General features: G+C 36.8%; 1 protein-coding gene across 4 annotated transcripts in view; it reads left to right on the top strand.

Moving 5' to 3' along the window:
• LOC150083662 (uncharacterized) overlaps nt 1-27263 on the top strand; it is a 396332-nt gene that overhangs the window by 166398 nt on the left and 202671 nt on the right. For all 4 annotated transcript variants that reach the window (XM_090378102.1, XM_090378101.1, XM_090378103.1 and 1 more), the window contains one exon: nt 20962-21043. In XM_090378102.1, the coding sequence (XP_090234228.1) occupies nt 20962-21043 (82 nt within the window). The remainder of the gene's footprint in view (nt 1-20961; nt 21044-27263) is intronic.

Raw genomic sequence — 27263 nt, 5'->3', positions numbered from 1 at the left:
CAATGGTCAAATCCTTCCTCAATTTTAATTTATGCTCCCTCCTGCGTGTAGTCTGATGAGCAAGAGGAAGAATGTCATTAGCATGGAGCTTGCCCAACCCTTTCGAAACCTTAAAACACCACAATCATATCACTTCATAGGTGCCAAGTCTACAGACACTGAAATTTGTAGAACTGAAGCCTTTCTTGGTAAGATCACCCTATTCTTCCCTTCGCCAATCTTGTTGCCCTTTTCTACGTGCTTTCCAGCAGATCTACATCTTTCCTAAAATGAAGCCTCCAGATCTGTATGCTTCCCTGTCATTGGTTATGTGCTGAATCATTTGAAAAGTTTCTTCCCCTAGAACATCTTGCTAATACGTTCTGTTGCAATAATTAACAAGAACTCTTGAGGTATGTGCAAGTGTTACTTTGACCAATATTATACGTGTATTTATATTACCCCCCCCCCCCCAAACTAGCAGTTTCCCTGAACCTTTAAAGTATCCTCAATAATACTGGCAAAAATCTTTGCACCACCTTTGTTTAAATGTATCCCATCTCTACAAAAGATTCCTTCTAAATACAAGTGCAGGCCATAACTGATTAAAAAAAAAAAAAAAAAAAAAAAAAATACCCCCTCCCCCAAAATCCTTGCAAAATCCACAAGGCTTTCAGCATATAATCCCTCCTATTGTGCATGGGCAGAATTGCACTCTTTAACTGGACTGTCTCACTCAAAATTATTCACTATATGCTTTCAACTTCAAGAGCCTTACCATTAGAATTATTTGTTTGTTTATTACTGTTTGTAATAAATAGTCTTCTGTAATTTCAGAATCAGTAATTTCATATAGCTATGCTTCACTTGCATAGTTTCTCCTCACTATGAGCAGTCTTTCATTCTGTAAAGGTTGATTCATAGGACCTGTTTAGTTCACCAGCAACATCAACTGGATTATCCAAGACTTTCTTTTACTTATTGTATGAGAAATTTGCTAATGATTCCTGCACTGTTAATTTGCTAATGATTCCTGCACAATTGACAACAGGTTTCTCCATAGTTTGGATATATTTCATGCAGCACATTTACCGGTTTGACTTATCAGATATTGAAGTTATACAATACTGTACATAATTAAAAGTAAAAAGTAATGATTACAGCTAATTTTCAGTTAGCCATTAAAGAGAAAAGGGTAAACTTTATTTTGCAGGTTTGTCATATCAATAAGGATTTATTTTCAAAGTAAATAAATGTACAAGATGGCGACCTATAATTGTGTTGATAATTGGAAGTCTAGAAATATTAACTAAAATGTACCCCCCCCCCTTCCCATTAGTAACTGACCAGTCAGATGAATACTATGATGTTATGTCATGAATGTCAGAACAGATAGATGTGTTGATCAACTAATGATTTATATGCTTTGGCATGTGGTGGCAAACTTTACTGGAAGCATTTTATACATGTGGTGAACAAACAAACAAAAAAGTGTTATTAGCTCCTAAAGCCTTGTTGGCCTTAGGAGCTAATATTTGAAGCCAATTTTCATTAATATTTTGAGTTTTAATGTTAAAATGATAGCATGGAACATTTTGAAATAGCTACTGCAGATATGGTCAATAAACTCTACTGAAGAATTTAAAGAAAATGTTTAGAAGATAAACAAATAGTACACAATTCTTGAAAATAGCTTTTATTTTAAATTTTCTACTTTAACATGAGAGACAAGGTTAGCTCATATTTCTTCTCAGTGATGTTTAAAATCTTCTAAATTTAAAGAAAAAGCTAGTTGCAGGTGTGGACTTGGAAAATTGCTCTTGAGATATTACTTTGGCAGTCATTTGTTCTAAACAGAGTTTATTTAATGTATCCTAAGTTTATCTTTAGAAAAGATATGGGTGTCCACCATCTAGTTACTTAAGCTAATAGAATATTACTGTGTTCAGAGCAATTATTTTTTTAGTTTCATATGTGTTGATTTGAATTATGGATTTATATTTGCTTACTCTGCAAATAATGTCTTATTCTGCTTGTTATACTCAGTGTTTGGATCAGGATACTAAAAGAGACAATTCTTTGTATGAGAAAATTTGAGAACCTGAGGCACAATGTAGAACAGTTACATTTGTATGTTAGTTCATATAAATACTTATTTAATTTTTATAAGTAGCATTTGATAGCATGGACTCTGTTTGAGAGATATTTGACAACTGTCTTTTGCTGATGCTACATTGTTTCTCTCATTGCTTTTTTTAGTTATGATTATTGTTTTGACTCAACAAGATAAATCAGAAATCATACAAAACAACCTTAGATAAGAGAAAAAAATGCATATATAGGCAGTGGAGGGAAACCCATCAGTTTTCTGATGATTTGTAGGTAGAAAGAGCAGTTAATGACAAAAAACTGGGCACAGATGTTTTTTGAATAAAATTTAATGCTTCTGAATGTAAGGTTTGCACCTGGTGAACTGACCCCCCAAGCATTACATCTCATAGTCCCATTGACTATATTCTTTTTAATATTTGAACTAGACTGAGAAGATTTGAAATTGGTTCAGAATAAAAGCTTAGGGATTTATAAGTATTTGATGGCAAATGATGCAGAGTCTTCTTCCAGTCACATAGCTCCCTGAGGAATTTGTTGTGGCCACCAACAAATTCCTCCAACTGCATAGATTGCGTGCTATGCGAGCAGCATCGCAAAGTGTCATGCCTAGAAGTTCACTGATCCCATCCTTCCACCTAGTTGCAGGTCTTCCTCTGCACCTCTTCCCCTCTGTTTTTCCTTCCATTATATTCTTCAACAGAAAGTTTTCTCTTCTTACTATATGACCAGAAAACTTGAGTTTTCTTTTGTTGATGCTATGAAGAAGAATTTTAGGCCTGCCATTTTTATTCAATACCCACTCATTTGTTCTTTGATCCAAGTAAGAAATCCCAGTATTCTCCTGTAACACCACATTTCAAATGCCTCAATTTTCTTCCTGTCAACTCTTTTCAGATTCTATCCTTCACATCCATAAGTGGTAACTGGAAAAATTTGCCAATATCATTGGAGTCCCTCAGGGCTCAGTGTTGGGTCCATTATTGTTTTCTGTATTTATAAATGATATTGATGATGGTATATCAAGCTTAATGTCCAAGTTTGCAGACGATACAAAGGTTGGCAGGGTTGTCAAGGACACTACTGACACTATGCTACTGCAACAGGATCTGGAAAGGTTGAGCAGATGGGCTGAGAGGTGGCAAATGAAGTTTAACATTGACAAATGTAAAGTACTACACATGGGAATCAGCAACCCCAGAGCAACGTATCAACTCTGTGGTACTACACTGACAGTGGTAGAGAATGAAAGGGACTTGGGGGTGGTTGTGCAGGCAGATATGAAGTTCTCTGAGCAGTGCAGATGGGCTGCAAGAGTAGCTCATGGAGTATTGTCAATGATATACAGGAATTTTTCAAGCAGGGATAAGGAAGTGATTATTCCCTTGTATAAGGCATTGGTCAGGCCACACCTAGAGTACTGTATACAGGTCTGGAGGCCTCATTTCAAGAAGGATGTAGAGCTGCTGGAACGAGTACAGAGAAGGGCAACAAGATTAGTGAATGGAACAAAGGGGTGCTCTTACGAAGAAAGGCTTAAGTTTTGCAAATTACAGTGTCTGGAGACTAGGCACCAGCGAGGTGATCTGATAGAGGTGTATAAAGTCTTGAATGGTTTGAGCATGCTCAATGCTGATGGGATTCTTCCTCTAGCTCAGAAAAATCACCTGAGAGGGCATAAATTCAAATTGAGGAAAGACAGATGTAAGATAGATGTGCGGAAATTTGCCTTTAGCCAGCAGGTGGAACAGACTTCCATCCCTTGTAGTGGAGGTTGATAGCCTAAATAAGTTTAAGGCTCAGCTGGACAGGTATTTTGAACGAACAGAGGGGTGAAGTGGAAGTGGGGTTTTTTTTTTTTTCTGGCTGATGCTGCATAAGCTTGCTTTCTTGCATCAAATGCCTCTACTAATGCTAATGCATGTCTTTTATAGAAAAAATTTGACATATTCCGTCATACCTCTACATATTACATAGAGAGGAATGCACAGGGGTTGTAATTCTGTAAGCTTAAATTCTGTAATTTTCTTAAGTTTAAATTTTAACCGAATAATGGTTGTTACAAGATTAGTAGTGGCAAATGATGCAAGAAAGCAAGCTTATACAACATCAGAAAAAAAAAAAAAAACTTCCCCATCACCTATCTGCCCCCCCAAAATTTGTCTAGTTCTTCCTTGAATTTATTCAAACTAGCCACATCCACAATAACAGAAGTTTGTTCCAAGATTCTCTTACAATATAAAGTCCAAGGACATCGTGACTCAGAGGGAAGTGCCTGCAGGCATTGCCAGTGTTTTGTCGAGACTGTATTGGTAATGCAAGGATTTTTGCCAATATCATTGAGAATACCTTAAGTAGGGAAACTGCTAGTTAGGAGGAGAAGAGTAATATTGATCCACATTTATCTGATGATATTGGTCAAAGTAATTCTTGCACCCACTTCAAGAATTCATTTTTGTTGCACCCCCATGGACTCACATCTGGTGAGTATGGGATTGGCAAACCCAATGTTCTGAGCTGGATATCATCATTCTTCTCTTTCTTGGTGATTCCTTTCTACTTCTCTCTCTCTCTCTCTCTTTCTCTCAGGGTAACTCGGAATTTTTTTGGCTGGTGCAGCATAAGCCTCAGGCTTCCTTGCACCATATGGCTAATGATAATAATAATAAAAAATTAACGAATCAATGATTCGTTAATTTTTCAGTTTCGTCTTTGGGGGCACATCATGATCTCTCCATAATTTATCAGATCAGCGACCAACATTTTAGCAATTGCCTGTCGTATCTTTGCATCGTTTGAGCAGTCACTATTTTTATTTATTCTTGACCCTAAGTATTCAACTTCTTCGATATCTTGCTCATTAACCTTCACTTTACTTGAACCAAGATAATCACCATAATTTTAGTTTTACACACATTCAGAAACAATCCTTTTTTTTCCCCTTTTTTTCTTACTTGTTTCACATACTCTCCTCAGAGTTCCTTTTAAGATGATCCTTAGAATTACGAATTAGCACAGTATCATCTGCATAACAAAGGTTGTTTATCTTCAGTCCTCGAATTTTGATGCCAATCTCTAAATCTTCCAAACTTCACGTATGATACCTTCTGCATAAAGATTAAAAAGGTGAGGTGACAAAATACAGATGATGCAGAGTAAAAAGCTTATATGCCATCAGTCAAAGATATATAGATATATCCAGGTCATATGTCTGTCCCTCCCAATAATTTCTCCAATTCTTCCTTATATTTATTCAAGCTCTCTGGCTGAAAGAAAAGATTTGCGTATCATGCATATTCTGTAACTATCCTGATTTTCATTTTAGGTTTGTCCTCTTATGTGTGTTGTTCAAGAAAGCTTAAGGATTCTATCAGCATTTAGTTCACTCAATCCATGTTAAGGCTTAAACACTTCAATCAGGTCTCATCACAGGCACCTAGTTTATAAGCACTGCAATTTGCTGGACTGAAGTTTGTGGTAAAGGTACCCTTCTATGTACTTAACTGATCTGGTTACTCTTCCATGCACCCATTCTAAAATATCCATGTCCTAGGTCTATTTCGATGGTACCATGCCATCTTAAGTGTGGTACCATCTGATTATGTTATTCTTGAATTTATTATAAATGGGTGATCACCAGAAGGGTGATCACACTGGTGAGAGGTGCAAATTGACATATATATGAAGAATAGTTTAGAAGGTGTGAACTTAAACTCATGACAGTTAGACATCCTATGGATGGAGGCCTGATTGAGATGTTTAAGACCCTGCAGGGGATTAATATTATGAATGGAGGTGGTGTATTCTCACTGGCAGGCAAGACAAAAGATAATGTGATAGATGCAGAAGGTTTGGTTGAGCTCCAAGTGAAATTGGGCAGTCACTTTTTTTGCTTAGAGTAATGTTTTCTTTTTTTTTTTTTTGCAGATATTGAAAAGTTTGCTTTCTTGCATCATTTATCCATTTAAAATTAATAATTCTTGAAGTGGTGCCTAGAGTGTGTGTGCGTGTCACACACACACACACACACACACACACACACACACACACACACACACACACACACACACACACACACACACACACAAAAAGGATTAAACACGTGTTCATTTTAAAAGTAAACCCAGCTTATTTGTATTAAGTAAAATGTTACCAAGTATTGATCTTTGGTGAAGTGTGTGAAGGTGCTAATGGAGGGTGTTATGTAACTGGAGGAATTGAACTTTAAGTTTTAATGTTAAAATGCATTAGATTGTTTACCTTTTGCACCGTTTGCATTAGATTGTTTACTTTATCACTATCTATGTTTGAAGTCAGGGGTAGCAATACTGATGAATAATTATAATGCTGTATACTATCGAGCAACATGTTTTTTTTTTTTTATTGGAATCTTACTCAGAAACAAAGTATTACGGTGAATTTAAAAAAAGGACAGCGAGGATGGGAGGGAGGGGGTTATAGCTGAGAAACACAAAATCTAAAGCAGTGCAGTGTTCAAGTCAGTTTGGTGTGACGTTAGCACTGGGAAAGAAAAAATGAGAGGAGAATGTTATAGGCCTAATGATTCTGACGAGTACAACAAATAACTGTGCAGAGAAGTAGTGAGTTGGCCAGTAAATCAGAATGTCTTACATTGAGGGACTTTAACTTTCCAGATATTGACTGGAACCTGTGAGTTGATCGCTTGCACAATAGCAAGATTTTTGTGGATTTATTAGATCGACTGTTTTCTGCAGCAGCACGTTTCATGATAATCAAATCAAGAGTATTACTCTTGATCTGATTATCTGCAATGATTATTCGTGCATTTCGAATCTGAAAAAATAAACAGCCACCAGGTGGCAGTGTTCACCGAGTGAACACATTCAATGTGGCATTTACATTGATTGATATTATTTACAGATGTAATTAATTACCATTAAGGGCAAAGGGAAGGGTTTTTGCTCTCGTAAAGGTGACTACAGTGGTCTCAGGCAATTTTTATATTCTATACAGTGTGACCAACTGATTATGTTATCATCGGCAAATTCTAAATGGGTAGCATCCAAGGGAATAATTATAGAAGTTACTAGGATTTTTCAGATGAACTAATGAGAATTGCAGAAAAGAAATGTGTGGAGTACATATGAATTATCAGATGATACAGAAGCGTATGGTTAGATATACACTAGTTTGCAATCAAGACACAAAGGATGTTATGCAAGCTAAGACAGATTATGAAATATCTTTGGCCAAAGATGCAAAGAAAAATAGACTTTTTCCTTATGTAAACACTAGAAAGAAGTGGATGAATCACATTGGTCCACTTTATCTTGATGGTTCAACTGTTGATGATCCTACCCAGCTCTTTGACAAGCTGAATAAGCATTTTCCATCTACATTCACACAAGGAATTTTTTAGAAGAGTGGATGCCAGAAGTTTATCAAACTGCACCAGGGAGCTAAATGATTTTGTAATAACTGAGAGGAAAGTGGAAGTAAAATTGCTGAAATAATTGAGAGAATTCTAGGATTCTGAGAAATCTCCCATGGACTGGAGATTAGCAAATATATCCTCAATTCAAAAATGGTCGATCAAAGAGTGACATGAGTAATTACAAACTTGTTAGTTCATTGGTTAAAGAATTAATGCTGGTCCATCTAGACAGGAGTGCAGTTATACTTAAGTCACAGCATGAGTTCGTTAAGTGGCAATATTGCCTGACAAATATGATTAGATACTATGATACAGAAAAAAATTGATGTATACTTTGGATTTCAGGAAAGCTTTTGATACTGTTGCACATAAAAGACTGCTGTACAAATTGGAGCAGTGGCATTAAAGGCAAATTACTGCTATGGATAAAGGAATGGTTGAATTGGTGTGACAGTAGTTATCAGTGGACATGCTCTTCATGGACTAATGTCATCATTGGAGTCCTCCAGGGATTGGTGCTGCACCTATCGTTGTTTTCTGTATTTATTAATGGTATTGATGAAGATATATTAGGCTTAATGTCTAAGTTTACAGATAGTATGAAGATTGGCAGGGTTGTTAATGATGGTATTCTACTCTACTGCAAGATCTATAAAAATTGGGCAGTTGAAGTTTAACATTGACAAATGCAAAGTACTACGGGTAACAATAATCCCAGATTAAAGTAGCAACTGTGTGGTACTATGCTCAGGGTAATGGAAAATGAAAAGAGACCTGGTGATAATTGGGCTTAATATCAGTCAAATATGAAGTTCTCCGAGTGGTGCTGATAGGCTGCCTAGCACATAGTATTTTATCAGTGATATATAGAATTTTTTTTTTTTTTTTTTTTTTTTTTAAAGCTGGGGTTGGGGATGGGGTGATTATTCCATTGTGTATGGTAATTGTTAGGTCACATCTTGTGTACCACATGTAGGTCAGGAGGAATCATTTTAGGAAGGATGTAGAGCTGCTGATGCAGGTACAGAGAAGGGCAGTGAGATTGGTGAGTGGAACAAAGAGTGCCTCTTACCAAAAAAGGTTTCAGTTCTGCAAATTGCTGTGTGTGGAGACTTAGGAACCTGCAAAGCAATCTGATCAAGTCGTTTAAGGCCTAATGACTGAGTACAACTTACATCTATACAGAAAAACAGTGGGCCCGTAAAACAATGTCTTATAATAGGGGTTTTAATTTCCCAGATATCGATTGGAACTTCTGGGTTGGTCACTCGCAGACTAGCAAGACTTTTTTGGATTTATTGGATGATTGTTTTTTTACAGCAGCATGTTCGAGAGGCAAAAAAGAGGGAGTAATACTCTATCTGATAATCAGCAGTTATTATTCATGCATAAAGAATCTCTAGATAAAGAATCACTTGGTGGCAGTGATCACATTATCTGATGTGGGATTTACTTAAAGATGTAACTACCATAAGGTGTTAAGGGAAGAGTTTTTGCTTTCGTAAAGGTGACTATGTGAGTATGAGACAGTTTTAAATGCTATAATACATTGGGACCAAATGATGATGCTATCAACAGCAAATTCTAAATGAGAAGAATTCAAGGAATTAGCCTTGGAAGCTACTAGGGTTTTCATACCAATTAAATCCTGTTTGAGGTTTAGGCCTAAATGGATGTCCTTAAGAGTACTATTTGGCACAACATGGGGAGTTGACCATTACACACTACTGCATTTGTATCATGCATTAATATGGTCATGTCTAGACTGCGGCTCTATGGTCTACAGCCTGCTAGACCAAGTGCCTTACGTTGGCTTGATCCCCACCACAGTTCTCTTTGGCCTGCACTACGGGCATTCCGTACATCGCCAGTCCAGAGCTTATATGCTGAAGCAACTGAAACCTCTTTACATCTATGCAGCAAAAGTCAAAGGCAACTGGGCAACCCTACTCGGAATGGACTTTTCTCGCCCAAATGGGAGAACCTTTACAGAGCCTACCCATCTAAAAACCCATCAACTGGGATACCCCTGCATTCCTTGCTCAGTGATTGGCAAATTGACCTTAGCACGATACAGCCAGCCACTTCACGTACAGTTCCACCTTGGATGTATCACATGCCACTGTGCGACCTTTCACTCACATCGTTAGGGGAACACACCTTATCATACTGCAAATCCATGCCGCATCGCGAATCCGGCATGCAGAGTACATGCCAATCTACACGGACAGATCTAAAACTGACACCTATGTTGGTGCAGCAGCAGTATTTCCCAACCTTGCCACAGCCAAGAAACTCCCCATTGAATGCAGTAGCCACGCTGCAGAACTCTATGCTATCTACATAGCATTAAATTTCACTTTCTCAACAAATATTTTGCACAGCGTTATTTACACACTCAATTAGTGCTATCCAAGCTGTACAGCAGAATAAAAATCATAACTCCTTACTTGTACACATTTGCAACACCATGACCAAGTTAAATAAGAACAAACGACAAATTCTCTTTTGTTGGATTGCTGGAAATGAACATGCTGACCTAACTGCCAAAACTGCTACAGATCCTGTAGATCAACCCATTAGCATACCACTCTCTGATTTCAAGTTAATTATAAAGAAGCATAAGTCCTGAGCAATGGCAACATATTTGGCAATATCAAGTTGGTAACAAACAGCTCCGTATAAAGAAAGATCTCAAGCCTTGGAAGTAGAGTACACGTGAGAACAGGCATGAAGAAGTAGTATTAGCTCGACTACGAATAGGTCATACGCACCTGACACATCTCTATCTTCTTGCAGGCACTGATCCAACATGGTGCAACACTCAGCTCACTCTCCAACATATACTTATTGATTGCCCCAAATACAATGCTGATCGACAAGCTATGTTTACCTCATTTTCCCCGACAAACACCTCTTTCAGCATTTCTGACCTCCCAGCAGATACGTCAAATGTAACTGAAATTTTTGGTTTCCTCAAACAGATAAAACTGTACAATGCAGTATTAATTTGAATAACATCCATACAGATATAACTATGTATTTAACATCACCATAGTTAGGTGCATTATGTCCCTTTGCTGCCCTTGTGCTGTAAAGCCTATAAACAACAACAACCTAAATGGATGTCAGATGAACTAATGAGACTTATAGTGGAGAAGAAAATGTATGGGATGCATATAAATTATCAGGTAACACAGAAGCTTATGGTAGATATAAGCTAGTCTGTAATCAAGTCACAAAAGAGGTTAGGCAAGAGAAGGCAGATTGTGAGAAATATTTGGCAGAGTATGCAAAGGAATCGGCAAAGACTTTCTTTACTTATGTGAGTGCTAGGAGGAAGGGAATGAATCAGATTGGTCCACTTGATATCGATGGTTCAACTATTGATGCTCCTGCTCAGGTAGCTACAAACTGAGTGAGTATTTTGCATCTACATTCATACATGAGGATTTATTTAGGGAAGTGGAGGCCAGAAGTTTATTAAATTCTAATAGGGAGCTAAATGATTTTGTAATAACTGACCACAAAGTGGAGGAGAAATTGTTTAAGTTAAATTTAAAAAGGCACCTGGGGTGGATGGATCTATCCAGTTATATTAAAAGAGGCAGCAAAGGAAGTAAGCAAACTTTAGCCATAATTATGAGACTTGGATTCAAGAGGTCCTCATGGACTGGAGATGTACAAACATATATCCCGAGTTCACAAGGGGGGGGATCAAAGGGTGACACATGTAATTTCATGGATTTCACGTGTAACTTCTTAAGGATTTGACACGTGTAATTTCTTAAGGATTATCGTGCAGTGAGATATGAAGTTTTCTGATCAATGCAGACAAGCTGCAAGAGCAGGTCATAGGGTTTTGTCAATGATATACAGGAATTTTGCTAGCAGGGAAAAGGTGATTATCCCTTTGTATAAGGCAATGGTCAGGCCACACCTTTAGTACTGCATACAGGTCTGGAAGCCTCATTTAGGAAGGATGTAGAGCTGCTGGAATGAGTACAGAGAAGGGGTCATGAAACTGCTGAGAGCAATAAAGAGTTGCTCTTATTAAGAAAGGATTAAATTCTGCAAATTGTAGCTTCTGGAGACTAGGCATCTGCACGGTGATCTTATTGAGGTGCAAAAGTCCTTGAATGGGGTTGAGCAAGCTGAATGCTGATGGGATTCTTGCCTTTTCTCAGATTACCCACCTGAGGGGTATATAAGTCAAATTGAGGAAAGGCAGTTGTAGAATAGAGTGCAGAAATTTGCTTTTAGCCAGCTGTGGTTGATTGCTGAAACAAACTTCCATCTTTCGTTGAAGTTTATAGTTTACATAAATTCAGGAAGAACTAGACAAAGTTTTGGAATGAATGGATTGCTGAAATGGGAAGTTTTTTTTTTTAATTTTTATATACAGATTTAACGGACAAAAAATTTGTCCTAAAGGAAAAATTCAGCCTATTTATATCTGATAGCGTCGCACATCTGTCTGATGTGCGATGCTATCAGACAGATGTGCTTAAAATTCCTTCTAATGAAATAAAAATGTTTTACTGCTAGATAATGCACCTGCTCACCCTAATGCTGATAGGTTAGTTAGCAGGGATGGGAGAATTAAATGTGTTTTTGTGCCTCCTAACACTACTTCACTGATACAGCCGATGGATCAGGGTGTAATCATTGCATGTAAGAGGTTGTATAAGAAGTGTTTGGAAGGAGCGATGGTTGGTTTGGAAGAAACAGAAGATGCAGAAGAAGATACAAGAGGCACCAGGACACTTCAAAATTTACATGCATACAACGTCAGATCTGCTATCTTCAACTTAGCAGCTGCATGGAAAGATGAAATTACTACCTTGGCCAATGCTTGGAAGAAGTTGTACGACAGAACCCGAAATGGACTTTGAGGGAGTTGAGGCATCTAATTTTTGCGATACTCTTCTCAGGGTCAGCAACAAAAATGCAACTGAGAATGATGTGGAACAGTGGCTCAAAAATGATGGTGATCGAGGCTTCAAATTTTTTCTTTTTCTGGGGAAGAGATTGCGGAAAATCTTGTTCATGAAGAACAAGGGGACGATGATGATGAGGACAAAGACGAAGAATCAGTTGCACCTCATCCTAAATTTTCTGTTATAAGACAACTGAGAATGATGTGGAACAGTGGCATGGCAATTATGGATGATATCATACATTATGTTGAATCATCATAAGACCCTTATTATGAACATTTTGTAGAATTTCAATCTACAGTAATAAGGAAGCAGCACTGAGGTGTAAGGCAACTGAAGCTTGATTTCTTCAAGAGACCACTTCATCAACTGGACCTGTTTCTCCAGAACCCTCTACCAGCAAGGAATTAACACCTCTCCCTCCATATGCCAGTTGTTTCTGATTCTGAAAATTGTGATCCTTTCAATTAAGTTAGTATTAATATTGAATATTATGTATCTTTTTTAAAAAAAAATTTTGTGTTTTTTATTCAATGGAGTTTAAGAATTTTAAAGTATTTTTTCTCTATAAAATGGATTAAATTAAAAAACAATGAAAACAACTTTGTGTGAGCTTTAAGAAAAAAGGAATTAAAAAAAAAAAAAAATGGTGGAAACACTCCATTAGTTATAGTTTTTGACGTGTTTAATTAAAATAAAGTTTGGTTCCTGTCGTAAATTTATTTTTATATTTTTAATAGATGTTTTAGTGGTGTGTACTATCCTCAATACAGCGAACACACGCGGTGATGGGAGAAATTCCAGGTGCCGCCTGACACGAACATACCTTATGTACATTATAATAATACTTTATTCATATTTATACATTATAATAACAATTTAATAGAGCCTGTACATTGTAAGCTTGTTATTAATGTTTTTAAAATACATTCGATTTAATGGACTTTTGGAAATAGCAGACACCCCTTCCCCCAATTAGTCTGTTAAATCAAGGGCACACATATATATATGTGTGTGTGTGTGGTTTGTAACATAAGTGTAGAGTCTGAAAAGATGGAAAAGAGAAGTACACAGAGTGCCTGAACTAAAAGTTGTTTAATAAAGTATTAGTGAAAAAGTGAAAGAATTTTAAAAACCTAGTGCAATAATAAAATGGGACTATGGAAGAAAGCAATATACAAAAAATTACAAATTACCAAATAAATAAGAGATATCACTGTATTCAGATATAGGGAGGGGGAAATTTTTGTAAAGAAGGTAGAATATAGGGATGGCAAATATGCAGAATCTGAGCACAGTAAAAGAAAAAAATGATACATGGTCAGGCATTTCAACAGGGGGCTACTCCTGACAATGTATCAGGCACTGCATTTCCAAACTTGTCTATAGTATGGGAAAAAGGCAAATATGCGTTCCCTATCTTAATACTATCAGACAAGGTAGTCCCTACACAGTGTAACTAATTAAGTAAATAAAGTAAAATAATACAAATATACAAAGGTGTGTATCATGTGGTAAGGGGAAAATATAGTAATTTGATTAAAAAAAGTGTAGCCAAGCAAATGGTATAAGGCAGGTAAAAAATTCTTGAGAATGGGAAAGGGGGAGAAAAAGTAGTTAAAAGAAGGTAAAAGTTGCGATAAGATGGATAGTCGGAGTGTTCGTATCACCCTCGTATTAAACTAATAGTTTTACAGAGAAAAAAAAATATAGAAAAAGAAAGTGAAAAGTTATAAAGTGTGAAAAAGTCAATAAATTACTGAACTTACTGGGTGTGTAAGGCCCAACCTTAAAGAAAGGGTTCTGGTATTTGTAAGTGTTAGTAAAAATGGGTGTTAATACTATAGGCTTATAGAGAAAAAAGCAAACCGAAACAAAAAGTAAAATCAGAAGAAAGCTTTAGCTGGAGTCATTAAGCCGTTGCAATTAGCTTGGTTTAATGACTTCAATGGAAGAAGGTTATTAATATACAAGAGGAATAGAGTGGGGGAAAGAGCCAGCATTAGTGGAGAAGGTAGAAGACAGAGAGCCATCTACCATCACCCTCAGTGAGTGATCAGAGAGAAAACTGGATAACCAATTGCAAAAAAAACAGTTGGCAAACCATAAGATGGAAGCTTGTTTAGAAGAACTTTATGCCAAACACAATTGAAAGCCTTTGAGATGTCAAGAGCAACTGCTTGTGTTTCACTGAATTTGTCCATAAATGGGCAACATAAGCCAGAATATCACCAGTGGGTCGACACTGGTGATGGTTGATCAAACGGAAGGTTTATAGTTATTTTAAGAGTTGGCGGTTAATTGATTTCTCCATTACTTTAGAAAGAGTAGAAGTAATTGCAATGGGACAATAATTGGATGGGAGGGGATTTGTCATCCTTTTTAGGAACTGGCTGGATATGAGCAAATTTCCAAGCAGAAGGAAAAACACCTTTGGAATAAGAAAGTGAAAAAAGGTGGGCAACGAACAGGAGTAAGTTCAGGAGCACAGGTTTTGAGAACAAGAGAGAAATACCATCAGGACCTGGAGCTTTCTGAGCATCGAGTTTCATCAAAATCCTTCTGACATCCTTTTGACGGAAGACCACAGGAGGCATTTAATGGAGTGTCTTGGGACTGGTGGGAAGTGTTTTACCAAGTTCATTAATACATGAGTTTGAAGAAAAATGGGATGCTAGCTGGTCAACTTTATCCTTGGCTGAAGTGACAACAGAACCATTTGGCTTTGACACAGGCGGGTGCAGAGATGGGAAAGAGTTGCGGCGAATAGCTTTGGCAAAGAGACCAGAATGCTCGGCTACCATTAAGGCAAGAAACAGGTTTTCGACTTATCCTGTTGAAAATCTAGTTTGGACTGATTAATAACTGCTTTACAATTGTTATTAACTTTGGTGAAGGCAGAAAACGAAACTGAGGAATTGGAAACAAGCCAATTACGATATGCAACATTCTTCTCTTGAACAGCCTTAGCACATTTATTGGAAAACCAAGGTTTAGATAAAGAACGAGATTATAAAGTGGAGTGTGGAATAAAGGATTCCATTCTTACAAGAATAATTTAATTGACACAATCTGAGCAAATGTTGACATCCAAGTTTTGAAACAGTAATCCGACCAAGGAAAGAAGAAAAGAAATCTCGCAGGTCATCCTATTTTGCATTCTTGTAATGCCAAACAACACAAGGTTGGGAATAGCCATGAGATAAAGGCCCCACTGGAGAAGAGACAATCGCCAAGTTGTGATCTGAGGTGCCTAAAGGACCACTCACTTTTATCGTGTACTTAGAATGGTTATTTGTGAGAAAAAGATCAAGTGTGTTGGCTGTATGGTTATTTACCTACCAGAATACCAGGATTATCTGGTATTCTGGTAGGTAAATCAGTGATCTGTGCATGGTCATTAGTAATTGCAAAAGTCTCAGTATCTCGACCATCTGGGTGGGCCTGACTAGAAAACAGAAGCTGGAGTTGTGATTAAAATCGCCAAGGAAAATTACCTCACTGTTAGGAAGGTTGGACTTGAGAAAGTCAAGTTGCAAAGAGAGGAAGTCGAAGAGCTCCAAGTGATTAATGGAGTTGGGAGAACAGTAGAGTCAACAGATGAATTTGACACAATTAGGTAGAGAGATTTTAAGCCAGATGAGATTCCTAATTACAAAGTCTCTGACCGGGAATATTGGAACGGACATATGCACAAGTACCACCTTTTAGGTGAAAGGAATCGTACAGCAAATAATTTGGGAAACTGAGATGAGCATTAGTTGAATCAACCTATAACTGAGATTCTGTCAGAAAAAGTTCATCGGGTTTGGCAGCCTGCAAGTGGAAATGGACATCGTTGAGATTAGAACTGAGACCACGTATATTTGTGAAATGAACTAGGAATTGTTTGGGAGGTGTAGATCTTTTCACAGATAAGCTTACTCTCTCAGTTTGACAATTCATGGTGTATTCAATAGTAAGAAAAAGTGGGGTGGGGACATGCTATTTGAAGTAATGAAATTTTTTGGATATGGTGTACACTTGGTAAGGATATACACAGATCCTTGACATAACATAGCCTCGACAATGCCCACCGCATTCACACTACTCGGACTCCCTCCAGTTGCTACTTGGCAGAGTAGAGATAGCAAGATTCTGCACTAGCTGATCTGGAAGCCTCCTAGAGAGTTACCAATAGGTTTGGTCCGCTGTATTAACTAGCAGCCAGCCTGCAAACACCGTTTTAGAGCTGTACCCTCGAAATGTAAGGAAGATTGAATCTCACCATGATGTCCATCATAACCTCAAAAGTCATCAGTCATACTGCATGGTGGAATAGATGGGGAAAGGGTTGACCGGAACTAAGCTCTGGAGACTAAACACGGGTTCCACCACTTCAGACCTCCAATAAACAAAGTGGTGGTATTGGACCTGTTGATCAGTCATCTACCATCTAGTATTGCCTGGTAACACAGAGGAACAGCGTTCCCCCATGTGGTGTGGACGCCACACCTCTACTCCCCTGCTTACATTTGTTCACACCTGGATCTTCATCCACAGTGTGCTTGCACATGGGGGGGTTATACCCAGTATTACTAACAGTCCCACCATTGTGAAGGTGCAAGCAGAGGATTTGACTGTCACACACTGTCCAGACTTCACCTAAATTGGGTCCACTTGACATGAGTGTCACCTGAATATCAGTTCCATCAGTGTTTTAGACTCCTAGGTAGCAAGTTCAGCCTGTCTGGCATATGAGAGAATGCCTGCGAGAACCTCAAGGAAGTGGATAGCTTGAATAAATTGATGGGATGGATTAGGTGAAATTTTTTTTTTTTTTTTTTTTTTTTTGCTGATGTGGTATAAGCTTGCATTATTTGCCGCTAAAAATTTGTTGAAAAAATTCCCTAATGTTAACCATCCATGCAAGGCTGTTATTTTCATGATTGTACAAGACGTTTCTTTGATCGGGTCAGTTTGGAATAAGAACATGAAAGGAGGAGTGTATGTACACGTGACACGTTAGACAAACAGTTTTACAGTCTCCAACAAATCTTCATGGAAACCCAGTACAGTCAGTCCTCGTATAACACGTGTTTACACTACATGAATTCGATCATACACGATTTATAAATAGGGGAAAACGATATCTTATATAACACTAACCGAATTCGCTTATGCATGATTCACCTTTGTGTTTACAAGAAATGGCAGTCGAACGCAGAATCACCCGAACTGAATGCAACACGATAGGAATGAAGAGAAGATTCTGAAAATGTATTTGTGTTTTATATCAGTGAAGGGGAAACACATTTCACCATAATAACGTAAAAACAAATTCCAGCTATCAGTATAATCACAAATGCAATTTGGTCAAGTTTACTACCAGTTTATAACAGATTCCACTATTAGAAATGCAACTGGAAATTGTTTTTATTGTTTTATGGTAGTAACCCCTAGAAATGTGCTTTAGTAAAATGTGAAGTGTTAATAGTGTATCTTTGCCTTTACAGTGTTGTTTATTCAGTTGCTACGCGCATGCAGCTTTGTTTATGTGTATGAAGCGTGCCTCCTCGTTTTGTAATTGTGCTTTATTCCCTAAAAATGAGTAAAATACTTAAAAGGTGTGAAAAGGAAGCATCCTTGTGGAGACACTGCAGATTCAGAGAGAAAAAGAAAAGCAATATCAATAAACAGAGGCGGACTGGGTCAACAATTCTTAACCCGGAAAAATTTGTAGTGGCCTCATACTAGCGTTTATGGCCAAAATCACACCGACCTCCGGCCCACCGGGGTTTCCCCAGTAAGGCTTATGGCCAGTCCGCCTCTGTCGAAAGAAAAAAATATGAAATTGTGAAGCGCTTTGAGTGAAATGAAAGACCATGTGATATTGCACGTGCTACAGACCTAAATGAGGCAATGCCGAGAATTACAAAGAATGCAGAGAAAATAAAAACAATTTTCATAGCGGGAACAACTCAAAGTGTAATTAAAATCCATTAAATTAAGACACAAAGAATTGGAAGAGATGGAACAGCTGTCATCTGTTTGGATAGAAAATCAAACAAAAAAACAAGTTTGCTTACGATAGAAGCAAAAGCATTAGCAATATTTTATTACTTAATAGTTGTAATAAAATACTTACGTATTTTATTATGACTATAATAGTAATCGTAATAAAATACGTAAGTATTTTATTACGATTATTTATTGTGTTTGGTAATGTTTTGGTTACAAATGTGTGTTCAATCTTGGGTGGCCGACACCTAACCCTATTTTTCCCATAGGGCCTGTTGTTTATATTGCATGAGGGTTTCTAGGAACACAACTATCGTGTAATACGAGGACTGACTGTATTGAAAATGTAATGGTTAAGCTCATTTTACTGTAAGAAAACACCAAAAACCTTTTCTACACTGAATCCACAGTATGCACGAGCTTCAGTTTTAGAATAATATGAAAAGGTTATGTCACTGGTCTAAAAGTTTGCTTCACCATGGTGGTACTGAAATTTTGGATAAAATTTATTCCACCAACGAAGCATATTTTCAACTTGATAGCTATTAACATTCAAAATTGGATAAGATGGGGACTGAAAATATGCACACATTTTACGAACTCTCTTCTGTGCCCAAAATATTGGTACTTGGTGTGACCTCTAAGGACAGTAGGGCCCATATTTTTGAGCAAACTGTAACCTCTGATATTTATCAAAGCATTGTAATGCAGTTTATTGCATTGATAGAGAAAAATAAGAGAAACATCTGTCTGCAACAGAATGGGGCTTTGAAGCATTCATCAATGAAGCATTCATCTCAAAATAAGCACTGAAAATACAGTCAGGAGTGTATCAGCACAAACTTTTTTTTTTGCATTGTGTGCAACGCTACAAGAAGATGTGTTGCTAAAAATGGCAGTATATTCAGCATTGTTTATAAAGAACAATTATTTATTAATTATTCTAATAATAAATTGTAGTTTTCTTTGATTGTTTTTGGGTTTACTTTAAATATTCACAGTGTGTGTGTGTGTGTGTGTGTGTGTTTTGGGGGGCTAAGAATATTAAACTTGTCCAGTATGTGCTGCCATCTCTTATCTAAATAATTGCAGACAGTTTATGATAAATAGATTTGAAAATTAGAAAGGAGAATGACTTTGAACCCATCTTCCATTATTGTCCAATATTGGCTTGCAAAACCTGGAATTCAGATCCAGAAGTTGATGAAAATGAATGAAAAGATACATAGAATAAACCCACATACATAGTTTTACACAAAAAAAATTAAGTAGCAATGAGTTATGAATTTTTCATGACTATTTTTCAACTTATTTTCAATTTTTTCCCAATTGATTTTTGCATTTTTTAAAATTCTGATCTGATTTGATTTTTGAAATAATTTCACTCTAATATTGGACATTTAACTCAGAAAAAAAATTGATGTATAAAAGTATGTGAACAAATTTTTAATATTCATGAATTTTCAAATTTTTATGGAAAGCCCTTACTCCTCAGGGCTCATATGATGCTTAGACTCACTCCTAAAAAGATTGAACTGATTGTTGAGAGTGGTCATATTTGTGTACCATCTAATCTTCTCCCCACTGTCCTCTTGTAGAATCTTTTCATTCATAACTGCAGATACAGCATTCTCACAAAGTACTTATATCAGGGTTAACTGCATTTGTCATTTCATATGGTGGCACCATTGACCCTTTCTTTTTAGTATACTATTGCTAGGACTTTTTCATAGCAGTAGCTGTGTCTGTCACTGTATTAATCTGTGTTCAAAAGGTTAAAACTATATAAGGTGTCCATGGAGACTCACTTGAAGCATATTTATTTTCAATATTTAAGGCATTTTTGTAGCTGTTGAATTTAACTATGGAGTAAAAAACTATTTTATATAGTAAGCTTTTATTTGATTTGATTTGTGAAATGCCTGTTTATAACTTGAAATTTATATTGCTTTCAGAACAATATATGTTCTTTATGTTACAAATTTCAGGCAATTTATGTAAAGGAAGTTTTTTTTAGTTGTTAGTTAATAGTCTCATTTGTGACTGTATATAAATAAGTATATTGTGTTTAAGATTTATTTCATAACATGTTACAAAGGAAGAAATAAATGTCAGACTGCTCAGTTATCTGATATAGTTAGCTGTTAATTCATTTTTTATTCAAAATAATCCCATTTGTTATGTTCCCAATTGCAACTTTTTTTTTTTAATTCTTTTATTAATTTGAATTTCTTTAATAGTTGAAGTGCTGTGAATTTCTGCAATGTGGATAACTTAATTGATAAATGGAGATTAGATAATTTGAAACACTAATCCCACTATAAGATTGCTCTATCAGTTTGTAATATATGGAATTTCAAGTAACACTATAGTTATCATATAGGATTTATCTGTTAAATGTTTTCAAAAGTTTGAATCACATTTAAAAATACATTTTGAGATTTAAGTTATGATTTTTTTTTTTTAAATGCTGTCATACTAAATGTTTTCTTTTTCCCTCTCTCTCATCCTTTACAGAAAAAGATGTTAAGTTGTAATTCCTGTAATCGGGGCTTTCATGTGGGTTGTTTAATTCCTCCGCTCATTAGGTTACCAAAAGGTAAATTGATTTTTAAATCATTTTTATTTAAATACATTAATCCTCTTAATTTTATTTTTTGGTAAAACCATCTGATAAAAGTAGTTTCCCTTACTTTGCAGTTACCAGTCAGCTGAGTCATTGGTGCCACATGTAATAATTCAGTTCCAAGCTGTTTGAATCATCTGTGACTTATTCTGTTAATAGTTTTCCCCCTTTGAAATTCTTTGTCACTACTAGTATTTTGTGTGTGTGTGTGTTTGTGCGCGCGCCGCCGTAGCTAGGTGGGCAGGAGCAGCAGTGCGTAGCACATGCTTCTTGATTAGACCGGGGTTTGAGCCAGTGCCCACCAAATGTGGAAGATGTGGAAAGGTCAGGGAATGACCACTGCATATCTCCGGAGCAATATGGCCTTTGTTGCTAATGCTCCTAAAAGCCAAATAACAAACAAACAACTATATGCTGTCATTTAAGTATGACAGCAGACTGACCAAATGTTGACCAAAATTATAAGCAACCTTTCATTGAACATTCTGCAGTAAATTTAGACAAAAAGCTAGATACCAGACAATTTTTTAAATTGCTGAAATCCTTGCAGAATTTCATTTTACTGTTACAAAAAGCATTACTTAAAAAAAAAAAAAAAAAGATTTTTTTTTACAAACTTTTAATGATCTGAATGTCTTATTCAGTATTGAATTCTCTAAAGGAAAAATACAGTAGTTCAAAATGTGTCACTTTTTAAAATTTGGCATCTGAAAGACTTTTTTTTAACATCAACAGCTTATAAATAACAGATGTTATGTTTATGCAATAGCTGATAGTATTATATACACACAATACCACGTCAGTACCACCAGGTGTCCTTGAAGGTAAAAATTCTAGCTTAAGTGGGCAGGACCTTGCACGATACTTTGGCACATGCATGTTTGTTATGAAAGCTGCCACCTCTACAGATGAATGGCCAAGTGTCTGCAAGAGTGACAACTTTGTAGTGATACCAGGATTATTTTTAAAACAAAATTAAACGAATGAGCTTTTGATCAGGTCATAATAGTTTTATAAATATGGTATTAAGAATAAGAACCAGTACACTGGGGTGGGTGGTGGAACCTTCCATCTGATATTAGCTGATTATGGCCTTAGATGAAGAGGTCTTTTGTCCAATCATTGATAAGAATCGAATCCAGACATCTCCAAATGAGCGGTAGGCAACTATGTATTGTGTCTGGGTTGCCTGTTGGTATATTAGGGCTAAAGATGTGAATTCTTCCATTTTCATGTGTTGTTACAGTCAGTATTACACATGCATACCACTTTGTTTACATGGTGTACAATAAGTGTGTAGTGTAATTCAAAAATGTGTTTTGTTGATAAAAGCATATGCACTAATATGATGCAAACATTCAGCAACATACATTTCCAACATTGATATTGTTTGATTACAGTCATTTTGTTTGTCGCAAAGGAAAGTTATTGCATCAGATAATGCTTCTGTTGCATCAGACAGTAATTGCAAGGTATTGCATCAGCTGTTTCTATAAATACAGCGTTGGAAGGATATGCACTCTTATTAGTATCCTGTTTTGCGGAGGTGTAAGCATGGCTCCATATGTTCAGTTGACACCAAGAAAAAAAACGTGTAGCTGTTGCTCTGTCCCAGGAAGGGCTTTCTACACATGCTATCGCTGATAAAATAGGCTGCCACCAGTCAACAGTATCCTGGGTGCTGAAATTAATGCTTGGAACCAGTGATGTGAAGAGAAGACCTGGATCAGACCGTAAGAGAGTGACTATGCCTTCCCAAGATCGATATTTGAAACCTATACCTTTGTAATTTCCATGCTGGTGGTCCTCGTCTAAAACTGAACTTTGATATGGCCTTTGGTGTTGAAACAAGTGCACGAACTATCCAAAGACGGCTTTTGGAATGTGGTCTGCATGCCTATCGTCCCATGAAGAAGCCTTTGTTGACCCAACAAATGAGGAAGAAATGACTTGCTTGGACTAAAACGTTTTTTCATGGACAAAAGAGCAACGGGACACAGTCATCTTTTCTGATGAATCGAAATTCAACCTGCATGGCTCGGATGGGAAGCGATGTGCCAGAAGACGAAAATTGAAGGCATTCCATTCTGACTGCATAACACTGACTGTAAAGTTCCCTGCCTTTCAGATGGTCTGGGAATGCATAACAAGCAGAGGGGTGGAGGGGGTGAATTAAGTTTATTAACAGAACAGTGAATGCAGAAACCTACACTGCTATCTTGGAGGAGTGCCTGAAAGCCGTTATTAGGGATCACCACACAGATGTCCAAAACTGCATTTTTCAACAGGACTCAGCACCTTGCCACACAGCAAAATTGGTAAGTTTTATGCTATGTAGATTTAATGAGTTTGTCTTCTTGTCTTACAAGGCTTAAAACATACACCAATGTTTTTCCTCTCCAATCCAAAGGGGGTTCCCTTTGGATTGGAGGAGGCCAATGTATCAAAAAGTGGTTCTAAGAGTGAAGTTGGTAACTACAGACCGATTAGTCTGACTTCAGTGGTAGGAAAATTCTTAGAGGCAATGATCAAGAGCAATCCAGGGACATTTAGATAGATTTGGCATTCTGAAGGACAGACAACATGGCTTTGTTAAGGAAAAATGACGTTTAACTAACTTAGACTATTTTTACATAGTTGCTCATGAGCTGGATTTAGGGAACAATTTTGATATAGTTTATTTGAATTTTAGTAAGGCGTTTGACTCGGTTCCTCATGAGGGGTTATTGTATAAGCTGGAATATGTTGGAATTACTGGAAAACTTCTAAGATGGGTTGCTGCCAGGCAGAAGGCAGAGGGTTGTGATTAATGGACCCTTATTAATGGATATACTTCAGATTGGTGTAACAAGAGGAGTGGGATCTCTCAAGGACCACTGGCATTTCTCGTTTTCGTAAATGACATCAACCATGGGGCAGAAGGCGTAATGTCAAAATTTGCAGATGACGTAAAGATCAGCAAAGTCGTTAATTATCAGTGCCAAGCAATGCTACTTCAGAGATGGTCAGAGAAGTAACAGCTATGTTTTAATGCTACTAAATGCAAGGGCTTACACTTGCTGAACAGCAGTCCCCAAATAAATTATACACTTAGTGGGGTTGAATTAAAGACAGTGGAGGAAGTAAGGGGTTTGGGATTTTTTTTTTTTTTTTTTTGGGAATTTCACATCTGCCTATATTATTATTATAATATAGGTAGATGTGAAAATTTCTGAACAGTGTAACCAGGCAGCCAGGAAAGCCCATGGTGTTATATCGATGATTTTTCGAACATTATCTTGTAGAGATAGGAAGGTCATAATACCATACTATAAGGCAATTGTGTTCAAGTATGGTTCCAAAGACGTGCTACTCTAATGGTGAGATCGGCAGGGTGACCATATGAGGAAAGACTCTGATTATGTGGGCTACAGAGCTTGGCAACTCAGAGCACCTTAGAGGTGACCTGATTGAGGTTTATAAGGGTCTTAGCAGGATTAGTAAAATGAATGAAGGTGGAATTCTCATTATTATAAAGAATTCCAGAACTAGAGGCCATAACTTCAAATCACAGGGATTGAAGTTGAGAGTAGATTGTTGGAAGTTTTTTTTTTTTTTTAGCCGGCGAGTTGTCGATTGTTGGAACAACTTGCCCTCTCAAGTAGTTGACACTGACAGTTTGAATAAATTCAAAGGTCAGCTGGATAGTTATCTGACGTAGAGCATATAATTTGTATCTTCTTGTCTACTTGGTTCCCCCCCCCCCTCTTTTTTTCCAGGGAACTAAAGCCCATGGCTTCCTTGCTCTGTATGGCTAATACCATTACTGTTGGAATGGTGCATTTTGCGAAGTGTAATTCTTCAAGCTGACATTCACAACCATCTGTGTGGGAATATTATTAGACCACTCTAAAGAATTTTTCAAGATGTATTTCCTGTTAATTTGGTGTAGACAACAATATTATATGTATTTCACACTTCCTATATGTAAGTGCTATCACAATAATACTAATAATTTAACCAATATTATAATTTAGTTAATAGTGGCAAGTGATACAAGTAAGAAAGCTTATACAGCATCAGCCAAAATAAATTAATAATAAAACAAAAACCTACCCACCTCTCTTTATACCTTATAATAAGTTGTCTAATTCCAATATTCAGTTACTCTCTGGATAAATGCCAATTATTGCACATCCAACCTACAGCCATCCTTTTTTACACTGTGTGTGTGTGTGTGTGAGAGAGAGAGAGAGAGAGAGAGAGAGAGAGAGAGAGAGAGAGAGAGAGAGAGAGAGAGTAAACGATGCCATTAGCATTTAGTTTGCTTGATCCATTTATAGCCTTAAACACTTCAGTCACCTCACCATTGCTTAGTTTACAAGAGCTACAATTTGCCAAACCGAAGTATTTAATAGTCAAGATTAGTCAAGAACTTTTTATGCCCTAGACTGACTTGTTTACTCTTCTCTTAATATGAGGCTTCCAGATATGTGCAGAGAAAACCTATGTCGAACTGTACAATTAACCCTAGATCTCTTTCATTCTCCACCATCTTGGGTTGTACCACTTAAGCGGTGTGTTATTCTGGAATTAATGTTACCCATAATGCTACCTTACATTTATCATTGCATGGCTTCTTTCTGTGTATAGTGCAGACTGATCTGTTTGATAGTTAGTGCAATGATATCATATTGTGGCAGCACTTCACCACGAGTTGCTTTGGTATTGCACTATTCTAAATAAAAAGCACTACTTCAATGAATATCCATATTTCTTTTTAAACCGCTGCTTAGAATAGGTTTCAGTCCTCTTTTTTGGACCTCATTGGCAGGCAGGTAGGTGTAGTGAAGACCTGAACAACCTGGTGATGAGATATATCCACAGAATGCGAGATGGTGTAGTAGGTGAGGTACGTATAATTAAGTTGCAAAAAGCTTTAACCTATGAAATCTATAAAAAGTAATTATATTCTGGGCATAGACTCTTTCTGTACATAGCTTTGGAGCAGTGCTTTTTGTTTATAGTTCAGTATCAAGACAGCCCTTGGCAAAGTGTCCACAATATGAGATTGATGTACCCAGTTTGCTCCAAGTTGTGTGCGAAACAAGGCTATTGCCCAACGTGTACAATAATGTGTTGTGGCTTCCATAGCTTGAGGCTTTTGCCTTAACTTAATTTTAATTATATTAATTTATGAAACCATTATTTAATAATTAAATAAGTTATTAAATAATAATTCAGTAAAAATTAATGAAAATCAAAAGGCACATTTCTGATATTTGGCCGTAAGTTCCAAAAAATCCTAGTTACACCTCTGCACATGTTTATAGAGGTATGGACACAATACTATGGCTAAACATGAACAGAGCTATCTGTGATCAGCTTTTGAGCATATATTGTTAAATTCAGTAGTTCTGTAATTGAATGGGGGAGGGGGGGAAGTTAGCTATGATGGTTAGAGCGAAGTTGGCAGAACTGCTTATAAATATGGTTTTCAAGTATTTACTTTAAAATTTCTTGTGATACACGGGTATAGTCTGATGAGGTCTATCAGGTTTGACTATTTCAAGGAAAGGTAATATTAAAGTTAAATTTATGATAAGTCTGCTTTGGCAGTTAGATCATCCTCTGTTCTGTCATTTCCAACTGCCAATGGTTTAGCATAGTGCTAGTACTTCCAAAATTTTCAGAGCTACTTTTTTAATTTGTTATGGATGACGGTGACTTTAAATAGGTGGAAGGGTATGTCTGGCTGATTAGTTGTATCAAATTTTGGGACAAAATATCTTCTTATTGGAAAAGATATATAGAATTTTAAAGATTTTGTGATTTATTTCATAAAGGCCTATGCAACCATTTTTAACGAAGGAAGAAGGCTGGTAGTGCACCTACATGGTCATTAGTGTCCTCTATCTGTTTATGCAGTGGCATCTATATTAGTTTTGTGCCCTCTTTTGGAAATTCCTATGGTGATATAATACCATATTAAAAAAAAAAAAAAAAAAAAAATTGTTTGACAAATGGAATCAGATAAACACAGGGTTGACTTCACAACTAGAAGCGGTAATACTCTTGATCTGATTATTAGTAGTGATTCTTCATGCATTAAGAATATGCAGATAAAGGAACCATTGGGTGGCAGTGATTACAGTGAGCTGAAGTGGGATTTACCCAAAGAGGTAACTACCATCAGGGGTAATGGGAATGGTTT

Source organism: Mastigoproctus giganteus, chromosome 7 (genome assembly GCF_048544385.1).
Source record: "Mastigoproctus giganteus isolate SK-2022 chromosome 7, ASM4854438v1, whole genome shotgun sequence".
Classification (NCBI taxonomy): domain Eukaryota; kingdom Metazoa; phylum Arthropoda; class Arachnida; order Uropygi; family Thelyphonidae; genus Mastigoproctus; species Mastigoproctus giganteus.
The sequence above is the reverse complement of the archived record's forward strand: the minus strand, read 5'-3'. Positions and strand labels throughout refer to the sequence as shown.